At 34.4% G+C, this 18,780-nt stretch overlaps 2 protein-coding genes across 6 annotated transcripts in view; both read left to right on the forward strand.

The window, feature by feature from the left end:
* LOC134841697 (protein wntless homolog B-like) overlaps positions 1-18,780 on the forward strand; it is a 487,665-nt gene that overhangs the window by 114,034 nt on the left and 354,851 nt on the right. The gene's annotated exons all lie outside the window — the stretch shown is intronic.
* On the forward strand, positions 3,905-17,171 carry LOC134841374 (S-adenosylmethionine-dependent nucleotide dehydratase RSAD2-like). Of its 5 annotated transcripts, none has more exons than XM_063857319.1 (5): positions 3,905-4,050; positions 4,816-5,206; positions 14,594-14,869; positions 16,046-16,252; positions 16,695-17,171. In XM_063857319.1, exons 2-5 carry the CDS (start codon positions 4,961-4,963, stop codon positions 16,983-16,985), a joined length of 1,020 nt encoding a protein of 339 aa, XP_063713389.1. In that variant the 5' UTR covers positions 3,905-4,050; positions 4,816-4,960; the 3' UTR covers positions 16,986-17,171. The 5 variants fall into 5 exon arrangements, with proteins under 5 accessions (XP_063713389.1, XP_063713390.1, XP_063713391.1 ...); XM_063857320.1 differs by having other exon boundaries at positions 4,832-5,206; XM_063857321.1 differs by having other exon boundaries at positions 3,907-4,017; positions 4,832-5,206.

Below are 18,780 nucleotides of genomic sequence, written 5' to 3' on the forward strand. Positions count from 1 at the left end.
TACCCAGTAAAGTTCATCATCCACCTTCCAATGAAAAAGTTTTTAAACAAGTTTTCAATATAAGAGAAAAATGACCTTAAAAATGCTCAAATATGACATTAGTAAATTGATTCCTCTAGTTTCAATTGAGGATCATTTGGTTAAATTATAACGGAAAAAAAGAGTAAATTCGAATCAACTATTTACTGAGAAAGGAAATATGGAAGTCAGCCAGATCAATTGATGGTTTTTTGCAGATTTTGTAAATGAGTAATCGGGCGGCAAAAAAAATTTATCTGAGACAAATTTTTTAAGTTTATGTCATTCCAGGGCAACAAAATTAGTAGTTTTTTGTTGTGAAGATTTTGTTTGACCAGGTTATAATTTTGATTAGCAGAAACCACCCCTATAAAAGACTTGAAAGGTAGGTAACTTAAAAAATCAATGTGCTTCTTTGCACTAGATGCGATGCAAAATTTACTACAAATACTCCTTAAAATTTTTGACAATTTTCAAATTCGCTGTATTATCCAATAACCAAGCAAATGAAGCATTTAAAAAAGTGCAGAGAAAATATCAATTATTTTTCAACTTTTTTGCAGGCAATGTCTTCTTTAAAAACAAACACAGTCCTTTGTTTAAAGCTATCATGTGAACTTCAAAGTGGTTGAATTGCAATTAAACGTTGATATTATACAAAATTATTTTGAAAAATAACTTTTAGAAAAAAAAACAGTTTCAATAAAAAAGTTGGAGCAAAAAATTTTGAAAAATAAATTATCAAACATTTAAGTTTGGAAGTTTCTAGTGCAAACAAAAAAACACTGATGGGCTCCAAAAGTTAGTCAATAAAAAATATATACAAATTTTGCAGACGCCCGTTATTCGACAAAACATTTTCACTCAATAAAACTCAATTCTATCCGTTAAGATCCGCAAAAAGGTTTGCGACAAAAAAATTACTCTGTAGATTTCAATATCCTCCTTTCAATACAAAAAACTTTTCATTGATTACATAAAAGGGTAGGTACGAGGTTACAAACCAGATATAATTTCAGTTAGGACCATCAAGCCGAGAAGGTTATAACTAAGTTTGATCCCATCAGGTCCAAACACTATTTTCGACCTTTACAACCAACATACGTTTTCAGTTTAAGAGAAAAGAGGAATTTAAAACGCTCAAATATAACTTTACTGATAGTGATTCCTCTGGTTTCAAGAGTGGTACCAATTGATAAACTTAAATTTGGAAAAAGAAAAAAATTGGATCAATTTTTTACGGAGGAAGGAAATATGGAAGTTAGCAACTTAATGGTTTTTTGCAGACTTTGTAAATTAGTACCAGAAAAAGATTATTGGAGCTGCAGACTCCCAATGTCGCACGCAAACCCCCACTTCAACTCTGAAATATTGAAATATCACATAAAGCTTACACAGAAAAACGAAATGAATCCATTGTATTTAAAACAATACCTCTTATTCTAACGTATTGGAAACATCGTTGGGTTTTTGAAATGGAGCAGAATGTGCACTAGAAACAAAATTGCGGGAACTATGGCGCCAATAATTCTTCTTCTGTCATTTTAAACTCACAAAAACAACAGTTAAAGAACTTTTAATAAAACTAATATTCTCTCAAACACCACTGCTACGTCATTCTACTGCTAGTTTGAGAAGAAATTGTTTTCATTTAAATTTTGAAATTTTCAAAATTTCATATGCCTAGAAGAAGCAAACAATTATGTTTGAAAAAACACTGCTGATGTATTTCATTTAAAGCTGTAGCAGAGCTTCGAGGAGGCTATGATTTGATAACTTGGGTTTCGACTGTTTTCTGGAACGAAAACAAGTTTAACATGACTGCTCGTATTAGGGCAAACCCCCAAAGGTCTCGACTGCCTTTTGATTTCTATGGAGTAATTTAAAATAAATTATTGATCAAAATTTCTAAAAAGTTAATATATTACAAAAACGTGATATATTTTGCACAGAGCAAAGTATTAAATAGACTAAAGAGCATGTCTCCGCTTATGCGTTAAAAACCGCGAAATATATCTTGCGTTAATTGTCTCAAATCAACTAAATTTACGAAAAAAATTGATAAAAAAAGATCACAGGAAAAGTATATCTTTTAAAATTTGAGCTCAAGGAAACATTACCTTCCGAATGATTTTTAGAAATTCTGTTAAAAGTGCCGGTTGAAAAGTTTAAATTTAGCTATAAAAAAACACCCGAGCACAAGTATTCCGCCACGTACTTCAAAAATTGGAACAAAAACAGGCTTTGCATGTGGACCTAGCAAATTTCAATAGGAAATATGCAATTGTAAAATAAGCATTTTCGGTTTATGCAGGTCAACCCGAGCTTTTGCACTTGAAATTAGCACTTTTACAATAGTGTTTCTGAGAAAAATATTTTGCTAAAATTTTAAAAGTTGAATTTAATTGTGTTGACACTCATTTGTCGTTTTAATGCCATGTCGGGACCAAGTGAACAATCTCCCAACTAAAACAATTTAGGGAGGAGATAGTTCACTTAGTTAAAAGTAATATTTTTCAGCCAAGCAGATTTGAGCATAGGTAATATATGCAGGCTTTACTGCCTGAATTTGCCATTTATTTGACCTATGCTTTTAGGGGGAGGTTGCTCACTTGTTCTATTTAGGGTGGGGGATTAATCACATGGGCACAAAGATTTTACTAAACAAGTCCCTAACGTGAAAAAAAAAAAGAAATCTATATTCCGATTTTATTACGCTTAGTAATCGCAAGTGCAATAATTTTATAAGATTTAAATTTGCACACAGAAGTTGGTTATAATTGCGTGACTTTATTGTTCGAACAAATTGTCAAAATAAATGTTATGGGGTGATTTCAAAGTTATTGTTCCGACTTTCGTAACGAAAGTAACGGCAGATTTGTGCTCGGGATGGAGTTTTTTTTCTTCAGACAAATTTTGACTTTCAACTAACCATTTTTGAGAAATTTTTTTAATATCATTCGAAAGCTATTGTTGTCCCGAGCATAAATTTGAAAAGATATTTCACCTGTGATCTTTTTTTCGTAAATTTATGGGGGTTTAAATATTGCCATTTTAGCCGATCAAAGAAACCGCAAAAATTTTGCTGCACAAATTTCGAACATAAATGACCTTGCTAATCACTTGGCCTTCAAATTGAAACTCAAACTTCAAAACAGCTTAGACTACAAATGAACTTGAAAAGGGTTTCCAGTTATTCAAAACCAACATTGCCAAAAGTGGGCTGATTTTCCGGACAACTCAAGTCGGTACAACCTTGAAATTGAGTTTTTGCAAAATTCTAAAGCTTTGAAATCATTTTCATTACGAATCACTTGCGATCCTATTTGATAAAAAATATCAATTCTCAATTTTGATCAACTTTTTTTTCGCTACGTACCACATATTGACAAAAAACCGGCGGATAATCAAAAAACCGCCATGTCTACAAACCGCCATATCTCGAAGCCGAAATTGCATCAAAATAATGTAAATTACAACAGAATTACGTAACAATTGCATAACAACCATGACAATCTGTTGTTATGTTGCATAACAATGTTAACTTTTGACTTGTTGGAATGGTTATCTTATTTTCTGTTTGTTGGCCTAACACCGGAAAACCATATATATGTACACTGGGTGATTGGCAAGTAAGATGACAGCCGTTAAGATGACAACTGTTTTTGATGGGACTTTAAGGCGAAGCTACACGCAGTTCTCTCCCATTGTATTTCTGAGAAATTTAAATTTAAACTTCTCAGAAATACAATGAAGAAAAATTGCGTGTAGCGTCGTCTTAAAGTCCCATAAAAAGCAGCTGTAAGTCAAAAACCGCTCTTATATTTGAACTGCTCTTTTTACACGTTATAACGCTTATTGGTCGTCTTAATGTCTTGTAGTCTTATTTACCAACACCGTCTAAAACACGCTCTAGCGCATTTTTCTGAGAAATTAAACTACTCGTATTAGACATTTGATATATTATTTAACTCCAGTGAACATAACTTCAGTTTGATGGTTTTGCTTTACCACGTATTGACGAAAAACCATGTACAGTGCTGATTTAAATTATCCGGACAAAACGAACAAAACTTGAGTTTTCAAACGCGTTTTTCTCAAATTGGGTTAAGATTAGACAAAAAGTAAACAGAACAAAAGTTGCTTAGAATTTCCTCAGAATTAATATGGTGTAATTATTTCTCCAAAATTCTCAACCAAAATTTTACCCCAAAATTGGGTCATTTTTTTTTCTTCAAGTAATCAAAAGTTACGCTGAAAGTACTTTGTTAATTGATAAGAAAATTATATCACAAGAAGCCTCTTACACAGCTCAACAAAGTTTGAGAAGGGTTAAATCTCCAAAAATTTGCGCAAATTGTTTAAAATTTGTTTTTAAACAGAGGCACTGGGTTTTACATAGTAAAAATCACATTTATTGACTATCAAGTAAAAAAATTTTCTCTTATTCTAGTTTTTGGAGGTTTAACCCTTCTTAAACTTTGTTGGTCTGTGTAAGAGGCTTCTTGTGATATAATTTTCCTATCAATTAACAAAGTAGTTTCAGCGTAATTTTTGATTATTTGAAAAAAAACCAAAATGACCCAATTTTGGGGTAAAATTTAGTTTGGAAATTTCGGAGAAAAAATTACACCATATTAATTCTGAGGAAATTCTAAGCAACTTTTGTTTTGTTCACTTTTTGTCTAATCTTAACCCAATTTGAGAAAAACGCGTTTGAAAACTCAAGTTTTGTTCATTTTGTCCGGATAATTTAAATCAGCACTGTATATGCACATTTTTAATTATATTTAATAGCTTTTTTTGTTTGTAGAGTTGTTTGTATGTTCCGTCTAATTGTCAAATTTTATTTTGCCGCGCGGTTACTTATAAATTGAAAGTATATCGTTGAGTTTCTATACTTAACAAATATAACGAATAAAAAAACATTCATTGACAAACCATGGTGTTACGTTTGATGGACAATTCATTAAGCTTCATCTTACGCTTGTGGCGAGTAACCCAAATCTTCGCCAGGAAATTCAGACTCAGATTCAACCGATCTTTGACTTTCGGCAAAGCCCAGGAGGAGTCCCCTAAATCTGTTGTTCCGTTGAGCGTGAATTACCACTTCACAAGACAGTGTAATTACTCCTGTGGGTTTTGCTTTCACACCGCCCTGACTTCTTTTGTTCTTCCGATCGAAAAGGTAAATTGGTACAAGTGTGATAGAGAAGTCTCAAGAAACTAACCGGGTCCCTAATGTACATAAAGTGCCTCCACAAAGTTCTAGTTTTTTGCATCGGCGATTTCAACTAAATTATCGAATAAGTTATTGCAAATGAGGCAGGTTAATTACGTTGGAGCATATTGAATTAGTTATAACTGCAGTGTTTGCTTAAAATACTGTGATTCGGGACCCCTTTATCACACTAGTACCGGTTAATTTATCCGTGGGTTCACTTTTCTAAGTTATCACTCGTTTTTCCACCAAATATCATGATGGCCTCGAAAGTGTTTCTAAATTGGGTACAAGTGTGATTGTTTTCAAGTCTTTTTCTCACACGTAATTAACCTGCATCACTCGCGCGAACTCGTTTGATGCTTAAATTGACAGCACAGAGGCAATAAAAATTGAACAAATTTGAAGCACTCTATACATTCGGGACCCTGCTAGTTTCTCGGGACCCCTCTATCACACAAGTACCCCAAACTGATATAAAGGTTTCTTAATTGATAGAAACATGAACCATGTTTTAAACATTTAAATTTGTTCTTAAAGCGTGTAGAGAATCAAAATTGAAAAACGTGATGAGTCGTTCATTACGAGGCCAAACTGTGCACTAGATAGGCACACAGTTTTGTGTCTGTATGTTCCTGGATTCCAGAAACTAATATTCAAACATGTTCCAAAATGTAAGTGGATTCCACTTACAAAACATCCTTGGAGTCCGCTTACATATGAAAGTAACGTAAATTTTGTCGGCACATTTGTTGTGTCTCGGATTCCGCAGCAATCAAATATAGCTAGTTGTTTTGGATTCCGCAACTGTGAGTGGATTCTGCAAAACGTAAGCGCAATCCGCAAATGTAAGCGGATTCCGCAAACGGTAAATGGATTCCGAATTTTGTTCATTTTTGAACTTGCATGTGAACAATTGAAAGCCAGAGCTGGAATTCTTATCTCTAGCAATGCGGAATTTAAAAGCAAGGACTTAAACATCGTCAGCGGAATCCACGAACAAGTCTTATAACATTGGTTACCTAAATCGGTGGATGTCATCTTTCAGTTTTTGGAAACACAACACCGAATAAATTCAATAGTTGGATTCATTGAGTTGAAAGGGTATCGAAATACAACACACAGCATATCGCCAAACTATGTCAGTATTTGGGAATGCTTCAATCCCAAATAATGTTTTTCGATGCATAACGCTGAATAAATTCAGTAATTGTAGTCATTGGGTTGAGAGTGTATGGAAACACAACACACAGCATATCGCCAAATTAGGTCAGTATTTGGGATTCCATCGATCCCAACTACTAGTCAGTGTTTGGGACTGATGGAATCCCAAAAACCGGAGTAATATGGAATAAATATGGAACAAATTCATTATTTGGGGTCATTAGGTTGAGAGTGATTAGAAACCCAGCGCATAGCGAATCGTCGTATTATTTCAGATTTCAGTACTTGGGAATTCATCGATCCCAAATAATGGTCAGTAATTGGGGTTCCAGTAATTCCAAACACTGATCTAGTAAATTTCTTTTCTAGTGAAATCAAATCAAGTAATTATAAGATATAATTTTAAACGCTTCTACAAATATACCCATATGTAAACGGAATCCGCAAACAAAATTCGGATTTCACTCACAATTTGCGGATTCCACTTGCACTTTGCGGATTCCGCTCACAGTTGCGGATTCCACAACAGCTCAATTTAACTATACACATGTCTTATTGTTTGTTTGTGAACTCCACAAGCTGTTCTGGATTCCGCAAATACGGTTGCGGATTCCGCAAATGCGTCTTTTTTGGAGCAATTTTGAGAGGAACAGTGTTTTGAGTAATTGTTTGTGGAGTCCATATCAGCAAAGAAGATCAAAGAAAAGAGGCAATGATGTGGATTCCGCGACAAATCTGATTTTGGCCTGTTGTGGAATCCGCATACAATGCACAGAATGCACAGTTTGTAAAAAAATTCATATCAACCCTTGTTCCCACCCCCCCCCCCCCAGCGAAAAGATATTCACTCTGAAAAACAGTTATATGTAGAGTGTTTTTCCAAGAAATAGCTAACATCACTGTTAGAAAACATAAATAACATTGCAAGTTAAGTTGTTAAGTTGAGTGTTAAATAACAATGTTAAATTACTTCCCAACCCGGTTTGACGTCTTATGTCTTTTTTGGTGTCCTTCAATTAATACGACATTACACACAATTCTTCAAATTTAAAGCAGATTGACAATTCTATAAATCAAATACAAAGAGTGTAATTTTCTATAACGTAAACTGCAATAACCAATGCATTATGATGACAAATCAATTTTTTTTCTTCTGAAAATCGAGGTAACTTGTCAATGGTTTCTTTATTTAAATAATCAGATAATGCAGCATCAGCTCAATTGAAATGTTGTAACGCTGATTGACCCCCATTTGACGTCTAAATAGGCTGTCGTTTTAACGTCATTTCGTCGTTATGATCATGCGTCTTAATGTCCTGTAGCCTTAGTGTACTGTCATTTTTTTTTTACGTGGCACGCTTTTTTGTTCTTTCCGCATGTAAAAAATGTGTACCAACCAATATTGTGTCCAAAACGATTTGAAAGGGTCATGAATTATGCCAAAGGATTAAAGCAATTACTTTTAAATATATGTTTTTGTCTCAATGTATGAAAAATTGCAATGGTTTTGATGGTTTTTATACAGTTCTTAACAAACTTATCGGGCAACGTGTTTAATTTTTGAAATAAATTTGGCCTTCATTTGTAGTTCAAGTTTCAGTTTCGAGTTTCATTTATGTGTTACTTTTTATTGAAAAATTACAGGGCGATCACTGATCAATAAATATGGTTCTGTAGTTATGAATCGAGTGATTAAAAAAATTGACATCTCTGAAAAAGCGCAATTGTTCTGCATTGCTCTTTTGACCGTTCAACCGCATCTTGAAAATAATAATGTTGCAATTTCTGCGCTATAGAGAATTGCAAAAAGCTCGGATCGACAAAATAAAATAAAAAGAGCAATTTTTCCATTAAAACAGATTTTGCATGCCTTTTTGATGTTCCAAATAACTTTTAGACCTGAATTCTGTTTAAAAGTAATTTTTTGAATGCAAAAAACTTCCGAAATAATTCAATTGGTTCTTTAGATTAATTTTGGCTGTCCGGAACTTTTGCTACTAATTATATATATTTTTTAAAAAATGAGACGCCTCATAATAACTCTAGTGAATTCCAATTTTTGGCATTTTCGTTGATCTTGGGAAGCTTAGTTGTTCGAAATCCGATGCTTCTTAGTTCATCTAGAGATTTTTGTAATGCATTTTGTGCTGAAATATGTTTAGCACAAAATGTATGACGTTGAAGTGAGCAATTTTAGAACAGTTTATTGTTCCGACTTTCGATACGAAAGTAACGGAATATTTGTGCTCGGGGTGGGTTTTTTTTTTCTTCAGACAAATTTCGAGTTTTTGACTAGCCATTTTTGACGGAATATCTTAAATCGTTCGAAAGGTATTGATCTCCTGAGCTTAAATTTGAAAAGATATTTCACCTGTGATCATTTTTCGTAAAGTTATGGGGGTTTAAAGACTGGCATTTTGGCCAATTTGGGACAATTAACGCGCGATATATTTCGCGCTTTTAACGCGTAAGCGGAGATTTAATCCGTTCTAAAAATCATTCCAAATTGGTTGAAATAAGCTTAATTGCGATAATTGATTGTTACTAGCAGCGAAATCTATTCTTTTGTACTTTATATGGCGCGTGGGGGGATGATTTTCAGAGAAAACTTCAAATTTCAAAAAAAAATTCATTTTGTTTTATTACATTCAATTTTTTTATGTTATTACTCCTCCAGAAACCTTAAAAGGCAGTCGGAGCAATCAGGGCTTCATCCTGATACGAGCAATTTTGTTCGATTTAGATTCGATTATCTAAAAAAATATTGCCTAAAATTTAGCATTAACTATACTACTACTAGCGACAAATTGGGACAGACAGAATCAATTAAAAAGAACAATTTGCGAAGTGAAAGCGAAAATGAGTTTTAGACAACTTCGAAACATAAACTTTGTTATTGAACGTATAAATTCTGTGTCAAGTCACTGTTTTTTTTTATTGAAATTTTTTTTTTCATCACTCTATAAATTGATGATTGAAACTATCCGGAGAAAATAAAATAGCGTTGGTTTAAAAATTTTGTTCTTATTTTATGTTCATTTCAGCCAAAAAATGATAAAGTTAATTTTTTCCGCTAAGAAATTCGTGAAATTTTTTGCAAAGTTTGAGCTCTAAGTCTTAACCCTACACGGATCATTTTTCCTTTTTAGTCAATCAAAAATTACGCCAATATCACATTCGGTTGCTCACAAAACTGTATCAAAGTGAGCCTCTTATGTATCCCAACAAAGTTTGAGAAGGGTGTAATCTGCAAAAACTTCCTCAAAACAATTCAATAATGTTTTAAAACAAAACAAACAGATTTTTCTACTAAATAATTTTTTAAAACCACAAATAATATGATTTTAATTATTACCCTTGCGATAAACAAGGGTGTTGCAATCGGGTACAAGACTTATTTTTCTCGTTATTAACTTGAGGCAAAGGACTGATCATTTTTTCTCTAGGACTCCTTCATCTTCTGAGATGCTCAGTTTTTTAAAAATTCAAATCAAAATTACTACAATTTGGGTACTAATTAGAGAAAGCCCGTTTCAGGTTTTGCTTGTTTTTTCAAAAAATTTCAAGATTTTTTCGGATTCTTGCTTTTTGCCCTAGTTACTGTCGGTCGGTTCATTTCCCATTTTAAACACCATTTTTTTTTATCTGATAAAGTTTTGTCCAAATTAAACGTTTTTTTTTTACTATAGCTGAAAGTTCAGTAATGTGTAAACGTACCAAGTCTGATTTCGGGTTATGTTTTGACAATATTTAAACAGCTTCAGTTGTATGGGCTCAGTCAATTTATATTGTTAATTATGTTGTATCGGCTAAGTCTGTATATTGCATACTTTTGAGGGCAAATATATTTGCATGCGATTATGTGTTTTGTTTTCGGCACAAACAGCTTCTGATTCAAACTTTTTCCCGCTCGATAATTATTTTTCATTTCTTTTCTCGGCTGTTTCTAAACTTCTTTTTATACAAGCATGAAATTTTTTTATCTGTAATTTTTCAAATTTTCAAGTTATTTTTTGAAGTAGCTTTTCAGTAGTAGTTTTTTCTAGTATTTTTTCAGCTTCGCGTTTTGGTAAAATTTGTGAAGACTTTAGCACTCTTAAATTTTAGCGGGCTACACAATACAATCTCTTTGTTAACAATTGAATTAGTGGTATGCGTAAATTTTGAATGACTAAAAAATACGTTTTCGGATTTAAATTTAAAGCACTACTTGAGCAAAAGGGGATTGCACCAAATTAGTCTTGCTGAAGTTCCAAGCATATTTTTCATCGTAATTTTTTGGCTAGAATGGACCCAATTTTAGAAAAACGCGATTTAAATTTCAAGTTTTATTCATTTTGTTCGGATAATTTAAACCAGCGCTGTAGACGATTGGGCTTTGAAAAACAGGCAAACAAATCATCAAGCCGAAGGGACCTGTGATTGAAATTTAAACCTGGTAGGATAATTTAAACTACTACATTTTCATCTGTAAAATATTTCCAAATAAAAGTCAAGCAAATCAACGCACAGTAATCGTTATTCGCATCTGCTTGCCGAAAAGTAGTCGTATAAATTAATCGATTGCTGCCGGATGGATATCAAGCAGACGGGATTTTACGACGAATCAGGAAAAAGGGACTTCAATTCGAAAATTAAAAAAAAATTAGAATACATTGAATCAGGGGCGGATCTAGGATTTTCTCGAGGGTGGGGGATTTTCAAAAAATGTTAGAAAATTTTGTCGACCTTTTCTTAGAGCTCTCCCAAAGCACCAGAAAAAGCCCTGCTTTGGTAAAATTTTCTGCGCCGTAGGCAAAATTTGGAAAAACAGGGCAAAAACATGAATAATTTTTCCGAGAATCTTCAATAATTATTGGCTTTTTCACATATTTTTAACAAATCGTTAAGGTTTAAGAAAATCAGAAGGTAAAAAATAATAGATTGTGTTGTATTTTCATTTCAAAAACCGGCTCTTGTATCTAGCGAAAGTCATCTTGAAATAGTGCATTGTTGCGAACAACAATTAGTAAGGTTTATGGTTAAATTTGTACCAGCTAATGTTACAGGGATATTTTTAGTCGAAAAACTAGAAAATATTTATATTTTGGTCTGAAATCTCTTCGGCTTGAAGGGTGTCCCACTCTTTAACCCCACGATATTTAACCCCCTATGCTTACACCCCCTATATTATAACCCCGTAACATGATAACACCACAACAATTTAACCCCCTTCTAATGACGATAATTTGTTTCAAATTAAGTCCTTTTTATAAGTACAGGAGTAGTCCAATTAAGTTTACTAATTGAGGCCTGAAAAGCTCGCCTTAACTCACTTGATGCCTCTAGCATCTCAAAAATAATTGCATTTCGATTAGTTAGAGAAATAATCCTTCACTCACGCGTTTAAAACAGAGATAAACTACATGGTGCTAATTGAAGGCAACAAAAAACGTTTGTGAACTTTATAAAAAATCATACTGCCTATTTATTTGATTATTGTTATACCACTCTAGCAGATCAGATATAATGTTTGAAGCGTCAATCCATTTTACTTTATCTTCGAAAGACAAACAAATGCTAGTGGTATCAGGCCACGAATATTTCCTTAAACGCAAAAACAAGACATCAACAAACTGAAGCTGCTCGAAGAACCAAACCCATAAATGCCGCGCAACGGCAATTATGGATGGAGAAAACTTTATTTAAACGAGGGGTCAACATAATCACGATATTTCTACGGGCAAACCTGATGCTCGACTAGTTTTGAAAAACATCAAGGATCTAAGCGATAGTAATACCTAACCATCGCAGTCGCAACCGCCATTCAGCCCATTACAGACGACGTTACCACTCAACAAGCCCTACCAACCAAAGAAAACTTGGCTCGCACCGCACAACGAGCGCGCAAGCAACGAGAAGAAGTCTTACCAGTCTCCCCAGCAACCAGAAGTTTCGAAATACCCGAACTTTTCAAAAATTTTATAAGATTTGACAGTTGGCAAAATGATCACGAGAGGATTAATTTATTCGACGACCTTGAAATGCTACGTGTGCATGAAACATCCAACTTTTGGTTGCCTGATGGAACTTTCAAAGTTACCCCGAAATTGTTTTGTCAACTTTACTCCATACACGTTAGTCTTTCAGGAATAGTCCCCGCTTGCATATATGCGTTCCTGCCAACTAAAACAGAAAAAAACTACAACCGTTTCTTAGAAGCCCTATAAATACTAGCCCCTGATAGTAAACCTGAAACAATTTTGCTGGATTTTGAGCAGGCCGCTATTCAAGCGTTTCAGAAACATTTTATGCGAGTCCAAGCTGTCGGGATGTTTCTTCCATCTTCCACAAAATTTTATGAGGAAAATTGCGGAGCTCGGATTGAAAAAGGACTACGAAACAAACCACGAATCGCTTTAGCACTCAAAACGTTACCCGCACTGGCTTTTGAAAAAGAGTAAGAAATAGATAATTCATACGATAAAATAGTGGAGGAAATTCAAATAGTTTGCGATCGCACCATAAAAGAGTCGGAAAAAATAGCAAAAGTTGACGAGCTTTGCCTTTATTTTGGATCCTACTGCACAAAAAGTCCCGTCCCGAATCGAGAAGTCCTATTCCCCCTTCATTATGGAATCAAAGGGATGCGACATCATCGGGTTTGGCCAGAACAATAAATGTTGTAGAGGGCTGGCATTATGGCATACAGTCATACTTCAGTGGATCACATCCCAGTATATGGAAATTGATTGCAATTTTGTAAAAAGACGCTTCCGTCCAAAAACTTAATAATTTCTATAACGCCTCGAGTGGGCACCAATTCACAAAAAAAAGAAAAAATACCGGGTGCTCAACGAAAAAGTGCAGAATATTATTGTTTACGAAGAAAAAACGGATTTGCATTTCTTTCGCGCAATGGCGAACTTAGTTAAAAATTTGCTGTGTTGTTCTTTGTATATATTTTCAATTTGAAATTTTGTTTGCAAATTTTTTTGAGAAAACACGTCTCCTTGTAGCCTTCCGGAGACGTAAAAAAACGCATTGACTTGACTCGCATTTGAAAAATGCTGTATCTAGCAATTTAATCCCGGAACAATCGCTCCTTTGTATTTGAGGCTAGGCTGCGACTAGGGGCTGGCAAACCCTTTAGACATTGCGTTGTATGACGACAATTCAAAAAAAAAGTTGACAAATTTTAGATGTTTCGCAAAATAGATAAGTTTTACTTAAAAAGATCGGTACTTCAATTTAAAATGGTCCGCTTAGATCAACTTTTTGGTCACAACCAGTTCTCATTCCATTATTTCGTTTAAATTCGACCAAATAATCTTTTATTTGCAGGAATTGTTTCAAGATCAAGTTCAGTTTTCGGAAAATCTAATCAGTTTTGGTAACTAATTTGATTCATGTCGGTCGGACCCGTTTTCAGGTTCATATCAAAGTCCAGACTATTGGCTCTTTAGTTTTGGCCTAAGAATCTTTAATATTGAGAAAATTTTGGCTTGAAATCACTAATTACTATTTGGTGGTTTGAGTTTGCATTTCAAAAATTAGCAGTTTCAGCGTTTTTTTTTTTGCGTGCTAAAGCTAGCTCATCTGAAAAAGTCTGAAGTTCGCATGAAAATTCAAATTTGCATGCAAAATTTGTTCAAACTTGGTAGTTTTTTTGACAGAATCAGATCAATTAACAAGTAAACGAATTCAAATAACTTGAATTCTGCGATGATCGGTCAAACATATTGCTCATTTCAGCTGCATAAATGATTAGGAAATACTAACAATAAAATTCTCGTAAATTGAAAACCGTAAATGTTCTTTGACTGCAAACCAGTTAAGGAAGCCGCAGCTACCGGCTAGTTAATTTAGCGGTTAAGGTTGGTCAAGATTTTGACTTTGAACTAGAAAAAACCGTTTGTCGGGGGTGATCCACCCGTGTCCCAACATTTTTACTATAAAAAACACGATTTAGTTCAAGTAAACTTAAACGTTAAGAAGCAGATAGCTCTTTTTAGTTACTTTTGCTGGTCTGGATTTATTGAAACTCCCTACATTTTCTACGCGTAAAATTTGAAATCATTGCCTCTGTTTGCGTATTCATTTTTGTCCTATTTTGGTGCATTCCTTATTAGTGAAATTCACTCAAATTCCAGCTGATATCATAACCAAGTTATGACTCGAAAGTAACATCAGATCGGGGCCATGTTTCAGGCGAAGCTTGGCTTAAAGCTACTGAGTGATGCGGGCATGATCAAAGTGAACTTTTCGGGCGGCGAGCCTTTCCTCCACCAACGTGGAATATTCCTGGGGGAACTGGTGAAGTACTGCAAGGAGGAGCTATACCTGGACTCAGTGACGGTGGTAACGAATGGCAGTAGAGTCACTAGGAAGTGGTTTGAGGACTACGGGACCTATCTGGACATTATGGCGGTGTCTTGTGATTCTTTTGACGAGGAGGTTAATGAGAAAATCGGGAGACATGCAAAGGTACTGCTTTTCTTTGTTTTCTTCTTTTCTGTTTTCACTCGAGTTTTGATTTTTAAAGTTTTCAATGCTTTGGATAACGAATTACGGGTTTTAATTAATTATTTAAAAGAAGTCTCCTAATATCATATGAAACAGTGTCTCAGTACAAGTACATACAAGTATTTAGAAAATGCTCCTAGGAAAAGACACTTACCAAAATTCCTATGTCATTCAGACTTTTTGGGCGATAAAATGTACAGATAAAATCAATAATTTGAGCTTGCTTTTCCTGAAGTACCTTATTAAGAAATCAAAAATATCGATTTACTTATTCGAGCTCGTAAGTCATTCAACTTAGTGAACAGTAGAAATGGTGACGGCTCATCACGTGCAGGTCTCATAACGTATTAGTTTTCAAATGTATCATTAGGTATAAATTTTGTAGTGTTCGAGCTTTTGCGCGGCAATCTGTGTTCATTCAAACCCTTAAAGGCCGGAGGTATGGCTTACAAGTATTTCTGTGTTGATAAATTCAAAATGTCTGTTCTATTCCTGTTTTTCCCACACCTTTCTGTGTGAAAATTATAATGGGAGTATACTGAAAGGGATCTGTACTGAGACGTCACCAACAGAAATGAAGAATGACGAACTGAAGTAGAATTTATTTGGTCCCCTCCCTGGTCGAGGTTCTTCCAGACTTCAAAAACCGCACCGCGTTTGGATGCAGACCCAAATTGCAAATCGCGTCAGCGTCTCAAAAGTTTGAGCCAGGAAAGTTTGGCCATAAAGTCGCCACAGCCAGTAAAAGTATGTGCACGCTTTCGCGACTTTATGTCCAGTTGTTTGCTACTTATGTCCAGCCTCTCAAGACTCAAGTTCTCGGCGCGACTATGCAATTTGGACCTGGATCCGGATGTGACATGACTTTCAGGCTTGAGAACTTTCTGAGCGGCGCGTGAAAACATTTATTTTTTCTTGATTTTGAAAGATATTCTTCAATTTTTCCCAATAACTAGAGTTCTTATTTTAACAATGGACATGGATCTTCGTTCAATTTTTAGAGTTTTTGTTCTTGTTTAAAACACAAATTGCATCGAGTTTTTACAAAAAGTCATCCAAAAATTCTGAGTTTTCTCAGAACTTCATTCAAACAGCCGCAATACATACAAAGCATACTTACCACAAGTTTGCTTGCAGGGTAAATCGCACCTGGACAGTCTGCGTCGGATCCGCGCTTGGTGTCGCGAATACCAAGTTCTGTTCAAACTCAACACAGTGGTGAACACATATAATGTGGGTGAAAATATGTGTGAACAAGTTCAGGAATTGCAACCCTGCAGATGGAAGGTGTTCCAATGTCTGAGTATTGATGAGGAGAATCAAGGGCAAAATGCTCTCAGACAGGTAGTACATGTTTCGGACCAAGTAAATAATCTCCCCCTCAATCAGTTCAGAGGGTAGAATGCTCACTGGCTTAAAAGAAATAGCGGCTTGAATTTGCCATTTATTTAGGGCGAGATTGTTCACTTGGTCGATTAAGGGGAGGGAGAGAGAGAGAGATTGTTCACATGGGCCAGGTTTCTATGGAACCGTTTCCAAGCTTGTGATCCAATTCATCTCTCAAGTTTGGTTAAAAAAATCTCCCATTGGAAAATTTTTGCGAAGATTTGTAAAACTCTGGTTTTTTAATGTACATTTTAATCCTTTTTGTGAAAGTGTCTGCATTCAGGAAATAGCTCCGTTTTACCGCAAAATCTTATCAAAACCTCTAGCGATTAGTGTTCTTTTGGCATTATTAAGAAGAAAAATATATTTTAGTGAACATTTCTCGCTTTTGATAAAACAGGTGGAGCCATTTCTAATCACGTCTGATCAATTCCAATCATTCCTCAAACGTCACGAATCAGTCTCAACTTTAGTTCCTGAATCCAACCTTGCAATGCGCAACTCATACTTCATCCTGGACGAGTTCATGCGTTTCCTCGACAACACTTCGGGATGTAAGAAACCCTCGCCCTCCATTCTTGACGTCGGAGTAAAAGAGGCTCTAAAATTCAGCGGCTTTGATGAACAAATGTTTTTCAAGCGCGGCGGGAAATACAACTGGTCAAAATCTGACGCTAATCTTGAATGGTGATATATTTTAGTTCAGACTTTTGGAGACAGGATGGATATTTTGTCCTCGATATAGTTTTTCTTCTGACTGACTAAGTGCGACTTCTTAGCTAAATGTTTGTAAGAAATTTTTATCAATCTAAAAAATATCAATGCACTGAGCTGAAAATTAAAAAAAAAACATTTTAGATCCTCTATTGTTCAGCATTGGGGGTCAAAATATTTGTTTTACTAGAGATTTGTTTTACGTGAGCTGTTTTTTTGGGGGGGGGGTTGAGATTTTTTAATCTATTTTTATCGTATTTTTTTTATGGATGCAGGAAATGTTTACAAATAATGCAGTAAATCTGTACCTACAATAAAATTTATCTTTAAATTTAGGTTATATTTCAAACATTATTTAATGACTCAAATTAAAAATTATGATTTTAGTTTCTGCAAATAGACCACTTGTAACTTTCTTGAAAAATGAAATAGTTTGATAATTTTTCTGAATAGTGACAACCAAATCAAGAACGCTGGTAGAAAAAAAGCAAACAAGAAACGTATCCGGTCAGCACCCTATGTATTAACACAGGCTATAACTTTCCTAAAGTATTAAGATAGGGAATAGGTTTCCCAATGTATTAATATAGCAGGTTTCAGATGGTAAGTTGTTTTTAGTCACCCGAATTTCCCATGTATTAGGATAGCGCATAGATTTCCCTATGTATTAGAAACTTATTGTATGGAATTAAGAAATAGAATTCCCAATGTATTAAGATGATAAGGTTTCAGTGTGATGGTAAGAGAAAGAAAAATGGTTGGATTTTGCGTGGAAATGTCTAGTTTTTTCGCAAAAAATTTCGGCGCGCGTTACCTAATGGGTAAGTATTATTGATGTATCACGTGGGAATAGGTTTCCTTATGTATTAGGTTAAGGAGTAGGTTTCCTAATGTTTTAGGATAGGGAATGGTAAGGTTTCAGTGTGATGGTAAGTGTCAAAAAAATTTGGCGCCCGATCTTACCATGTTTTAAGATAGTGTATAGATTTCCCTATGTATAAGGATTCAGTGTAGGGAATTAAGATTTCATTAAGATGGGGAATGGGTTTCCCAATGTATTAGGACAAGGAATGGTATGGTTTCAGTGTGATTGTAAGAGAGTGGTAAGAAAAACGTTTTTTTTTGTGGTTTTTGTGTAGAAATATCTAGATTTTTCGCAAAAATCTCGGCACGCGTTATGTAAGCATTACGTGTAGATTGTGGAATGATGTTTTTTGGTTTATTGTAAATCAATGGTAAATATGCAGTGGTCAATGTGCAAACAGTCAATGGTCAATGTGCAAAAGTCAGTCGTCAGTGTGCAAAAACTCGAATTTTTTTTATAAATTAAATTAAAAGTTTTTTTTCAAAAAACTTCAAAACACGATAAGATTTGATATAGTTTGACTTAATAACTATTTTATTAGATGATCTTAATTGTCAATACAAAACTCAATCTAGCTGAAATTTCGCTGAAACTACTGAAACTTTACAAAAACAGTCAAATTTCGGAAAAAAATTGCAAAAATTTCAAGTTTTTAGAAAAAAAAGCAAAAATATCAAAATTTTTGGAAAAAAATTGCAGAAATTCCAAGTTTTTAGAAGAATTGCAGAAATCCTTGGGTTTTGACTAGTTTTTTGTTGCTTCTGATCTAATTGAAAAATTACACATACGGGTAGAGTTCAAAATTAAGCTCAAATTGTGTTTTCAATTGTTATCATGTTGAGACAGTCATAGAAAACTTTGAATGAAAATATGGATATGATAAAGATTGAAATATAATAAAGTTTAC

Source organism: Symsagittifera roscoffensis, chromosome 3, assembly GCF_963678635.1.
Source record: "Symsagittifera roscoffensis chromosome 3, txSymRosc1.1, whole genome shotgun sequence".
NCBI classification, from domain to species: Eukaryota; Metazoa; Xenacoelomorpha; order Acoela; family Convolutidae; genus Symsagittifera; species Symsagittifera roscoffensis.